The sequence below is a fragment of the Fulmarus glacialis genome, unplaced genomic scaffold (genome assembly GCF_000690835.1).
Source record: "Fulmarus glacialis isolate BGI_N327 unplaced genomic scaffold, ASM69083v1 scaffold38369, whole genome shotgun sequence".
Lineage (NCBI taxonomy): Eukaryota > Metazoa > Chordata > Aves > Procellariiformes > Procellariidae > Fulmarus > Fulmarus glacialis.
This window is the reverse complement of record NW_009234562.1, coordinates 3,910-16,610: the sequence shown is the minus strand read 5'-3', so window position 1 is coordinate 16,610 and position 12,701 is coordinate 3,910. Positions and strand designations below refer to the sequence as shown.

The 12,701-nt window shown below is 36.3% G+C and overlaps 1 protein-coding gene across 1 annotated transcript; it reads left to right on the top strand.

Annotated features, from left to right (window-relative positions):
- Positions 1–165: 165 nt before the first annotated feature.
- LACTB (lactamase, beta) lies at positions 166–8,866 on the top strand (the record flags this gene model as incomplete). Its single annotated transcript, XM_009585685.1, has 6 exons — positions 166–241; positions 713–779; positions 3,073–3,263; positions 3,628–3,967; positions 5,636–5,801; positions 8,255–8,866. Coding segments are annotated over 6 exons (1,384 nt in total), but the record flags the coding sequence as incomplete, so codon positions are not given.
- Positions 8,867–12,701: the final 3,835 nt, after the last annotated feature.

Below are 12,701 nucleotides of genomic sequence, written 5' to 3'. Positions count from 1 at the left end.
CCGCCCGCCCCGTCCTGTCCCGCCGCGGGCGCTCGCGGCCTCCGCCCCGCCCGGAGCTCCTGCGGGTGCTCCTTGGGTTCCCGCTCAGCCATCGCAAATGAATCGCTGCATGTCATGGCAGCAGTCTTACCGAGTATTTCGTTATTTTTCTTCCTAATGTGTCAGCGGAGGCTGTCAGCGCTTGGGAAGCTTAGGCCAGGCGCAGCTTGATGCGGGTGGTGGAAGTATGGTACGGTACGGGGTATGTGAGAACAAGGGAAGGCCTTAAAGGCTGTAGGAAGGAGAGAGAGGCAAGAGGATTGTTTAAAAAGCACGTTGTAGTTACTTTGAAAATTTAACTGAAGCTCCTTTGGAATTCTGCTTGCTAATAGATGATACATTTTGCGTGTTGCATATTAACTCTGTAATGGTTTGTTTCTATTCAGTTTTTCTTGCATGTCCTGATCGCTTATTTACTTAAATTATTAAAGAAATTATTTAATTTCAATTACTATTGTTGTTAGATACATTTTTCCCAGTGGCTGGATTAAAATGTCTGTTTTTCGAAAGCAGTTTATACCAGTTCAGCCCAAGTAGTATTTAACAAAATTTCAACTGTAATGTGACAACAATGTGCAGGTGTATTTGTAGGATTGCTTTTGCATTTTTAGGGTTTGGGAGTTTTTTAACTGTAAAGATCTTTCTTAATGTCTTCTGTCCATTTTTTTGACAGGATGAAGCAGGAATCCCAGGTATACTAGTTGGAGTTTCTGTAGATGGAAAGGAAGTCTGGTCAGAAGGTTAGTATATGGGAGTAGTAGTTGTGCATGCTGTTGGGAAGCAATGAACGTTTTAAAAATGAACAATTTGGACGCACTGATCAGGCTGGGATTTCATCCACTTGATGTCGCATCTCCAGACAGTGGCCAGAAACCGGTGCCTAGGGAGTGTGAACTGATACTTACCTGGGTAAACTTCAATAATTTTCAGGAATCGATAATTTATTGACTTCCTGAATATGCTAGTATATCTCAACAGTTACGTTTAAGAACCTTTCTTCCATTAATTTGTCAGATTGGACTTTGAATATATATACTCTAGGCATACAGCCGTACAGTGGTCTGGTAGAATTGTTTATAGGAGGTAAAGAACTGTTCTCCCCACAGGAACTTACTTAACAGTCAAAGTAATAATGGCACACATTTGGCGACCTGTCTCCCATTTGTGGGCTAAGGTGTAGATTTTTACTGGGAAGGTACTGAGATTTAACAGGTGTCATCCTTCCAGAAATTGCAAGTGATTTTTCTGGTTACGCAGTTTAGTTTTAAATAGAGTCTGTTAGTACTGCTCATATCATGTAGACATTTGATGCTTATTTTAAAAAACCACCAAACTGTGTGTATGTTTCCAGAAACATTTTCATAATGTTTTTGGGTTTTTTGGACAACTTAAATGGTAGTAGCAAATGTCAACACGTTTCATTAATGTGTTATAGATACAAAAAAAAAAATTTTTGTAAGTAAGATTGCTACTTACTTTCTTCTGACAGTCTGTTGTTGCATTAACTTTTATATAGGTATAAAGCCGATTATAGGTTTTCATTTCTCTTTCATCATGACAGAAGTGAGTTGGAGAGCCTCTGGTACCTTTTGTAACATGGCCTAATAAGAAAATTGTGCTAGAAACTTGAATAACAAACTTTCTCAAATCAGATAGCTTTTTCTGGTCTCAAATTACCTAGCAATGAAAGCAGAAGTTTTTATAAGACTTCCGCAGAATCCCTTCCTTGACGTGCAGGAAAGTGCCTGAGGGAACTAGTGGCCAGGGTTGTGGTTTATCACCAGGACTGCCAGATCCAGTAGCAAGACAACTACATGTGGGAGCGTGAGCCATGGCAGAGCTTTCTGTATGCTGCTGCGTATGGACGTAGAGAACAACACTGCCTTGAGTAAGGCAGCTGGGAGGTGGGTAACATTGCTCTAGCAGACTTCTGGCTCATTTTGTTGTCCTCCTCCCTTCTTCATAGGGGCAAAAATAGGAACAGGTTTAAGTTGCATGTATTTTGTGACCACGGTTACTAAACCTGCTTTCTTGCTAAACTGATGGGAGTGATTTGAGATTTGGAAGGTATTTTCACTGAGGGGTACAGCATCTGTGTTCACAAGCACCATGCAAGCACTTGAGTAGCAACTTTAAGTAAAAGAAAGGGTCTTGGGCAATTGACATGTCGTCTGTTTTATTTCTTGTATTTTGGCAAGGGTTTTTTTTCTGAGTAGTTCATTATTAGACTGCAGTTTTATATAGACAGACATGCGTTGCTTGCAGGCCTTGCTTGTGCTGAAAACTGCAAATATGTCATTACTGCATTTCATTGCTTTTTATGCTGCAACATCACTTGCACAGTTTCTTCAAACCTAGCTCAAACTGAAGACTAGTATGGGAGGTTGATAATGCCTTATTAATTCCAGTTCTTGCTATCAGACTTGTGGGTTGGTTACGTAGGAAACACTGGTATGGAGACTATTAAGCTGTCCTTTAATGAAAGTCATGCTGAGGTGATGTTGAAACATAGTGTTAACACCACTATTTTGTGAAGCTTTACAACTTAGGTAGTTGCTATGAGTTTGTGAGTGGTTTCCTTTCTCAGTTTCTGTGTTGACAAAATAAGATCCTTTACTGTTTCAACCATGAATTCAGAACAATAAAAGGAGTATTTGTGACTGTTGATCAGTTATTTTCAGTCTAGATTTTGGTCTCTTTAGTTTTTCTATATTGAATATTTGACCTCAGGAGTGTCAATTTTGGCTTAATCATTTGGCTTCAATCTCATTTATCATTAGGTTTGTTTTGTAGTCTTAATCAGTAACTTGGGATGCCACTGGCCAATACAATGGGCTTTGATTAACTGTTCCTACTACATTAAAATGTTATTAACTTAATTGAAGCAGGAGCAGGGATAGCCCAATGCTTCGTGTCCCAGTTTAGCTAAAGGAAAAATGTTTTAAAGAGCCAGTAAATCTAATTCACTGCAAATAATTAATTCAGCATGTCTCTATGCAAAATATTTATCACAGTGTTTTTATTTTCTTAAAGGTTTGGGTTATGCTGATGTAGAGAATCGTGTACTATGTAAGCCAGAGACGATCATGCGAATTGCTAGTATTAGCAAGTGTCTTACAATGATGGCTGTTGCTAAATTGTGGGAAGAGGGGAAACTGGATTTAGATGCTCCAGTGCAGAAATATGTCCCTGAATTTCCAGAAAAAGTCTACGAGGGTGAAAAGGTATGTAGTTGTTTATTGGTAACACTTTCTTGGATTTTTTTTTTCCTATCATTGCACAGCCATATGTGTACAGGTGCCTGTATCTGGACCTATTCCTGTAAAACACCAAAAATCATTTAGACAAGTACTGATGTTTGCTGCTCGAAAAAGCAATGCTGAAAATTTGTATCTTCAGTTTCATATCAAGCCTGTAGTGTGTGCATATATGTGTATAGATTTTACCTGGGTTTAATACATGATATTTAAAAGGTCTTATGTCTTTGTCTGTTCCTTGTCATGTTGAATTTTACTTTTCTGGTGATTTAGTGTGCATCATATCTTTAATGAAGACAGCTCACATTTAAATATTGTTGTTTCTATCTAGGTCGCTATTACTACAAGACTGTTAGTTTCACACTTGAGTGGGATTCGTCACTATGAAAAAGATATTACAAAAGTAAAGGAAGAAAAGGAAAAGGCAAACAGACCGTTTAAACTAATAAAACCCTACCAGGATAAAGAACAAAAAGAAAAAGAAGGGATTGAAAAGACTGATTCTGTCAAACCGAGGAAGGAACATGAAGGTGAGGTAAAAAGCCGAAATTCAAAACCTGGCAGGAGAGACAAGGAATTTGAGCAAGAAGAGTATTATTTGAAGGAAAAATTTGAAAGCGTGATTGAATCACTGAAGATATTTAAAAATGATCCTTTATTCTTTAAACCAGGTGAGTTTCTAGTCATTTAGACTAAAATATGCTCTTCTGGTGAAATTTTTGTTTCAAATTGTTCTACATGCAGTGAGGCTAGTAGAGTCCAATAAAGAGTGTTTGTGTGGGGTTTGGGGTTTTTTTCTGCTCCCTCCCCACCCCCTTTTTTTTTTCTTCTTGTGCCCCATTAAAAGCTCAACGGAGAAGTATTTGGGCTGTTCTGCACAAACCATCTGGTCATGTAATTGTCTTAAAACTGATGTAACTTTTGAAGAGTGAACTGATCAGGATTTTATCAGTTCAAGTTTAGATAACAGTCTTTTATAGATATCTTTACCAATCTACTGACTTAAAGAATTATATTTATGTAGATACCTTCTAATGGTGTATCTGCACCATAATACAACAGGTTCAAAACGTGATGTAGCAAAGACTTAAAAGGTAATACAAAGAGTCCTAGATAATGCAGGGGAGAAGAGAAAGTGGGACCTCAGGTAAAAGTAAGACTTTTCTCCCAGGAGCTCTAAGTAGTGCAGTAAGTGCTATGAAATGTACCAGTTACTGGATTTATAAATGCTAAAGCAGATTATAATTTTGGTAACAAATTTGTATCTACAAAGTATTTTGTAAGTGGATACCAACTTGCTGTATTCATGCTCTGGGCATTCTAGGTATCAACCAAAAGCAAAAAATTTTAGTGAGGCACTAAACCAGAGCTAAAAAATTCTACAGAGAGATCATAGAATCACAGAATTGTTGAGGTTATTTATTATTGGAATTATTTAAGTTAATTCTAGAAAAGACTTTGAGGAACTTCAGGTGTAAGTTCTAAATGAGCTAGGTTAACAGGCAAATGATACGCATTGCTGATAAACAGTAAATAATGTGCATTTAAGGGGAGAGGCGTAGGAAGGGGGAGAAGTTAACCACTTACCATCTTGGAGAGTTCTAGGAACCATTTCAAGTAAGAGATCTCTCTCGACTGTAGGCAGTTTGGCAGTTGATTGATATGTAGATGTTTCATAAAAGGCATTAGCGCAAGAATGAGATTTAAAAAAAATGAAACATTGTTTTGTAAATAAATTATATTGTCTTAAATAATATGCATGTTAGTGTTCATATAATCTTTCAGGATATTCTAGAACTAGAAAACTAGAACTAGAAACACTATGATAAAAGTGATCAAGACCTTTGAAAACCTTGAGTGAGTACTACCCTTGTCTTTCCATCTCTAGGGTATAGACACACAAACAAGTCACAGTAGGTGAGCATCTTTTACAAAGTAATTTTATGGTTTGCTTCAGCTTTCCAAATCCAGACATCCTTCTTAGAACTGGTATGGTATATCTTGTGGAAAGGATGTTAAATGTCAGTCTTCACATCTTGGCATGAAACGTGGCTGTACATGCAGATCCCTGAAAATTTTTTAGCGCTGTTCTCAGAGCTACCTGCACTTAGCAAGCATCTGTGTCTGCTGCAGTACAGAAATTCCTAGGCCCCAGTATCATAACCTTGTGATTCACATCATAATAAAATGGGGGTGGAGGGGGAATCTTTTAATTGATTATTCATTGCTATATGTAGTTTTATTGGCACATGTGATTACTTAAATTTTATCCTTCAGATTCCATTTAAGCATCATGCAGCTAACTTTTTTTTCCCCCTTTCTCATTGTGTTTCTTCAAGGTAGTCAGTTCTTGTATTCGACGTATGGCTTTACTCTCTTAAGCGCTGTTGTGGAGAGAGTTTCAGGACAAAAATTTACAGATTATATGCTAAAAATGTTTCGTGATTTGGATATGTTATCAACTGTACTAGATGACAATGAAGCAATGATATATAACAGAGCAAGGTAAACAAAGATGAACCTTTTTTTCCCCACAACAATTGTTGCTCTTTCTATCTTTGTTAAGCCAACTGAATTAAGAATGTGTGATTTCCCCCCCCCCCCCCCCCCCCCCCTCCCCACGTCCCCCCAGGCTTTTAAATGAAGCGGCTTATGTTGTTTCAAAGTTAGTCATGTAACTGATTTTATGTCAGCATTATAGTATTGGTTCTGTAATTAGCATGTAAAATTACAGAATAGAAAATAAGTATTTCCTGTTACAAGAGTATATATGGGGGGGGAGTGGCAGGGGTGACTTTGTAGTTTGCATTTATTTTGGGTACAGATGAGCAGGTAAGTGTAAATAGAGTGAAATAAAGGAGTAACTAGGAGATTATGTTAGAATATATAGTTACTTTGTCTTGCTTAATATAGTGATTTTTTTTTAAGAGTTCCGTGGAATTGTAATAGTCTCACAGTAACACAAGGTTTTCGTAAATTAAATTGTAGTATCAATTTTAACCAGAATTAAAATTCTGTTTAACGCAGAACATGCTTGACCAATTGATTTCTTTTTATTAACTTAAAAAAGCCCACCAAAATACAAAAAAACCCAGAGAAATTTATATTAACTGGATAATCCATTGCAATATCGTGGATTAAGGGTAGAGTTTCTTGTCGTTCTCTCCAGTCTTATTTTATTGACCTACCCGTCTGGGCTCTGAAATTGATTTATTGACTCACCTGTTCAATTTTGGTGCAGGAGAAGAATTCTAACTGAATCACAAAAGCAGGTTATGGAAAAAGTGTCATGAAAATGAGACTCAAACTTTTTAAAAGTTTAGCTTCTAAAATGTTCTCAAAGAATGAAAATGGTGATGAACGTGTTGAATCCAAGGTTTATTGTACTTACATATAAGTGTGTATTTAAAGTGTGCGTGCGTTCATACACACACACAAAGCAGTTTGTAATGTTTTTGGGATAGTTTTACTGCTGTGTTCCGAGATGCTTTGTGCTGGTGTTTATTTTGCTTGCAAATTTTCAGAGGCTCTTCTGGCTGTAGATCTGGATGCTAGTGATGTTATCATAAATTATCAAGCTTGTACAGTCAAGTTCTTTTAAATGTATGATTCTATATTAACCCTTTTATAACCTGAAATACGGTAGGGATGAAAGAATTGGGACAGATACTGTTTTGGAGGTCTTTTTATGGGCTAGTTATTGTTAAGCAAAACTGAGATGCTAATGTGATGGTTTTGCTTCCACAAATAGCTAGCTTGGTGCCTCAAACTAGAAAATATTGACATGTTGTGGTATGTTTAGTATTTTGGTTATACTATATTTCACTGACATGAAAACGTTTAAAAACTCATGTTCTAGATCTTTTAGAGGTGTAAGTCAAGCATTTCAGCGTCTTTGTAACGTGTTTTATCATGATCAAAAAACTGACTATAGGGACACCGAGATAATCAAGTCACTGGCAGAGTTGATGGTAGTCTTGGACCATTCATCTCTCTTGCTTTGCTTCAATCTCTGATTTTCAGTATTACGGCTTTTAGAAGTTCCCTAAAAGTTTTCCAATATAAGTGCAGACTAGATGGGGAATGTATCTCTGTACTGTTTGATAGTAGGCTTGCCCTGCCCCACCCACCCACCCCCTTTTTTTTGTTTGTTTTTTTGTACAACTGGTACATGGACCTCTTGTGGTCTAAAGGCCAAAGGCTGAAATTCATCAGATTATATAGTTATTTAACATTCCTTTTCATATGTTGTAAGAAATGAATCCAGTCATGACTGGACTGTTTCTTTCAAAAGCATAATTCAGTCTGCACTCCTGTTGTGTTGTTCCTGATAGTTCATTCTGCAATTCTGGTTGGTAGTTTCTAATTTGTATTTTAATGACAGGTTTTGCAAGACTCTCTCCACTTCTCACTTTTCTTAGTAGTTCCAGAATATTCAGTTGCTGTAGTATATGGCAACTGTAACGGGGCAGTGGGGGGAAATCAATCATAAATGGAAACCACTGTCTCAGATCAGTCACCTAAGACTTCAGCGAAATTTCAGTTCAGTGTCTGATAATCATGGGGTAGTTGTAGGATTCCTCTTTCTTAAAACACTTTAAATCTAGTACAGTGATTTAAGAAGAATCCTGTGCTGGCTGATCTATAGATTTCTGTCACATGTCTCATTTGTATATTGCCTTTACTCTTAGTATGTCCTAAGAGTAAGTAGAAGGATTAATACTTTTATTGAAACTAAGCTTCTAACCTAAGAAGTCACCTTAATTTTTGTTTTCCTGTCTGAATTTCTTGTTGATTTTTCTGCAAGAAATATATTTAAGAAAAATATATTTTTAAAAAATCTTATGTTTCATGAGAATAAGCTAATACATGCTCAGTTTGCTCTTTTAAGGTAGGGCAGCTTGAAATAGTTGTGCATAGTATCTGAGAATGACAAGTTGAATTTTCTTGAATTCTAGGTGTTATGTTTACAACAAAAAGGGACGGCTGGTAAACGCACCGTATGTGGACAACTCTTACAAGTGGGCTGGTGGTGGCTTTCTGTCGTCAGTAGGCGACCTTCTGAAATTTGGAAATGCCTTGTTATACAGTTACCAAGCCGGACAATTTAAAAACACTAATGGCAAATTTCTTCCTGGGTACCTCAAACCAGACACAGTTGCAATGATGTGGACCCCAGTGCCAAAAACGGAAGTATCGTGGGACGGGGATGGTAAATATGCAATGGCTTGGTCTGTAGTAGAGAAAAAACAACAATATGGCTGTTGCAGACAGCAGAGACACTATGCATCTCATACAGGTGGTGCAGTGGGGGCAAGTAGTGTCCTCCTAATTCTTCCTGAAGAGCTGGACTCTGAAGCTATAGATACTGGGCTGGTGGCACCACCTAGGGGAGTAATTGTTAGTATTATCTGTAATATGCAATCAGTTTCGCTCAACAGCACTGCCTTAAAGATTGCAAGGGAATTTGATAAAGAAAAATGGGCACAATATATAGATTAAAAAAAGAGATACGTGTAACTGAACTCACTGTACTGAAACATGAAAAACAAATGGAGAAGAGTGTAACTGGACTCCGAGATCACTAAGAATGCGTGAAGAAAAAGCATAAAAAATTCACTTAATTAACTTCTGCTAGTGGTGCTAAACTTATGTGTAACTGGAATTCATCTCTCAGGGAAGTTCCTAACTTACAGAAAAGGAGAATGTAACAGTCAGATTTGACTTCTGTAGTACCTGTGTAAATTATCATTATATTAGCAGGTTTTTTTCATCATCCAGTCAAGCACTTGACCAAGATTAAAAAAACTAGCATTGGTTACGTGCACTGAGAAGTACAACAACAAATTATCTACCTTAAATGTTAAACTTCTGAAAAATTTAACATCTTGATTTGAGCACACAAAGATGTAATTCATTATTCTCACAGTTCCAGTCTGCCAAAACTGTTCAGTATTACTTTTTAAAGAAAAATGGTTTTACTGTTTATTTTTATATTTTCACATAGGGCTTTTCTTATTTGCTTAAAAAGCAAAAAAACCCAACAAAACCCAAATCTTGAAGCTACCTCCAGAATGCAGATTTATACCAGAAGTATGCTTTTGTCAGAGCTGTGGATTGTTAAGAATTAGAAAAGAATGAAGCTAGAGTAATGTAAGTAAAAATCTTGTTGTTATTTAGATGTCCTCTCTTCCATTTTTATTGGACACAGAGAATGTGTGAAACTAGTTTACTGTGAAATAAGGGTATTTCCACAGTTGAATATGTCCAAATAGCACAACATGGTGAACTGTCAAACTGTCTCATTGTTTTTGAATGATACACGTGCTAACTTTGGTAGCCAGAAATGGCACTGTATTCTGTAATGTAGATATTCCTTTAGATATAGGAATTAGGAACTCAAATAACTCAACAAAATTTAAAGCCCATTCTTGAAGCCAGTAGTAGAAGTCTCACAGACTTCGAGAGGTTTTTTTGAAAATCATCCTTTTTTCCATTTGGAGACCTGCCTCAAGGAATTACTTTTGCACAAGGTTCAACAAGAAATTGTCATAGAGTTCCAAAGAAGCATTCTCTAATCTTCAGTTTTACTATAGGAATACAGTAACATCTGAATATGTTAATTTTATGTATTCCATAATGGCATGGAATATCTCTGTGATCTCCAAGATTTACCCCCACCCCACTTCCCCTGCAGTTACATCAGACCGTATTTCCAGGCTGAGACAAAACAAAATAGCCTTCAGGAAAGGTTTGAATACTTATATCCCTGCACTGTTTAGCAGCTCTGCTGCTCTGAATTTAAGGAGCGAGATGTCTTAGATAACAGCTAGTAGAAGATAGCCTTACCTGCCTCTTTCCCAAGTTAGTGCTTTTGGTATTAATTTCGTAGTTGTTTTACCTGCACTGTGATGAAACAACATGCTATCATCTCTGTTCCCAGTATGCCTATGATAACATGTATTACCGAAGACTGACAAAACAGGAAAATTAATATTTTGAGGTGTCAGTGTTTTATCTACATTTTTAATTGAAGCTAGTAGGACTGGTTTAGTACTTTTCATAATTAAATCATTCTTGTGCCTTAAAACAGTAAAAGCTTACACCTAAACTATTTGCTTGGGTTTTCTGGCCCACTCACCAAAACTTACTTTTTTATTCATTAATAATGGGTTGTCTTTATCTCAATAATATCAAATCAGTAGAGACAACAGAGAGAACCTTTCTGAACAAACTTTCATTTGGTCAGGCAATAAATGATATACTCTTCCACTGAAGTCTTTGATATTGTTTGACAGTTCCAATACAAAAGTACTGGAGGTGAGTGTCTTCTACAATAGCAACATTTTTTTTTTCCAGTCTTGAGCACCTACTAGCTGGGTAAACATGCAGCAGCAGAAGTCATTGCCTGTTTTACACAGGGAACAAGAGTAGTTCTGAGTTGTCTTCATGTTGAAGAATACATGAATAGAAATAGGCCAAATACAATGTTTTAAATATAGAAAATCTGAAAAGTAACACTTATTTTAGGATTTATAACATACTTTTCTTGTACGATGCCATCTGTTTTGCAAATGGAATTTATTGTTCTTGAATACCATTTTGCACACTTGAGAGAAAACAAGTTTCACTCACCGACCATTGTGTTTGGACAAAGATTCAGAATGTAGAAGGTGTAGGTTTACCATTGTGCTCGTCTGCATATGACCAAACACTAATAAATGTAAATATTTCAAGTATGTATGAAAGTGAATAATGGTTAAGAAGTGTCTAAGGCATTTCTAACACTGAGATATTAATGACAGTGAGTGTCTCACTCCCGTCATAAAACAGGTTTAGCCACCAACTTTTTATATGCATACCATCTTCTTTATACTGTATCTCCCGTAACTTAAGGTTTTTAAAAAACCTCTCTTGTCACGTGTACAGTATTGGAGATGCTATGATGTCTAAATTTCATCTTCCAGTACCTGGAACAAAATGGGTCACTGACTTTCTCTGATTTGGTATTTATTTAATGATGAGTTCTTATCTTTTAGGGTGGAGGAAAAGAAGGCAGAGATATGGAAGACTAGGAATCAATCTGGTCTTAGCACATGTATTCAGGTCACAAGTGAATTAATATTGCTACTTTGATCTTTGTTCTGACACCAGTTATTTGATGGACTGGCATTAAGTGTGGGAAACTGGTCAATTAAGAGCAGCTTTCATGATAAACTTGCTCTTAAATTAACCTTTATTGTGAAAACACAGTATGGCACTGACATAAAACTACTTTTCTTAAAAGGCATGTATACTAAATTGGTGCGTCTATTTCTGTATCAAACATCTACTTTTTGCATCTGGTGATTATAAGTGTTCACTGTTTGAATTTACTGAAATAAAACTTATCTTGCAAATGCAATGAAGTGTAGTATCAGGTTTGGGGTTTTTTTTTATTGACTAGAAACATACAAGTTTTAAAAGTCATAAAAAGAATACAGGTTAAATAGAAATTCCCAACAATAAACAGCTCATCAAGACACCTGATACTTTGAAAGACAAGTTGATACATAACTTGAGATATTATTTAGTAAAATAAGATACACGTAAGACTTGGAATGTTTTCTCACAGTTTAAAAAAAAAATTTCACTTTTTAACAGCCATTTGGAAAGGGATGGCTTTTAAAAACTTACTAAAACCCTGTTTCCTCATTGCAAAAAGGTAATTATTTAATGTCAGTATTTAATACTGAAAATATGCATGGTTTTGCTGTACTGTTTTTTTTAATGACTGGATACCATTCACAGCTGTTAGTGTAGTTTGCTGACTTACTGTTGCTTACATACCATATGCCTTCTCTATATTGAATGCTTTCAGTGTTTTGCAAAAGACTCCTCTTTTTTTTTTGTGTATAGAAATCTCAGTATAGAATACCAAATGCAGTTTCAAGACCAGATTAGAGGGAGGGGAAAAAACATGCATTCCAGAAAAACAGCTGAATGTGGGTAACTTTATCTTTTTATTTATCAGCATGTTACTCTCCACAGTAAAGGGACTAAAGCAATGTTGAAAGCAAATGAGCCATTTAAAATCTATCTAGCCTTTGCAACCCTTGCACTTAGGGTAGCTGCAGTAATAAAGTACACAAAATGCATTATTACAGCAGTTTCTGTCACCATATGCGTTACACTGCTGTAGTTGATTAATGAGGGGAAGGATGCAGCAAGTCCAAGGTTTTTATATTAAATGACACCACCCAATTAATAGTACACTGTTTAAAAGTAAAATTATAAAAATAGAGCTCAGCTATCTGCAAACTTGCAGGAAAAACTTGCACTTCAAATCACTTATTGAAAAAGAGATTCCAGCTCATTAGTCACCAGTAGCGTGAAATTTTTACAAAATCAATTGTAATTACATTG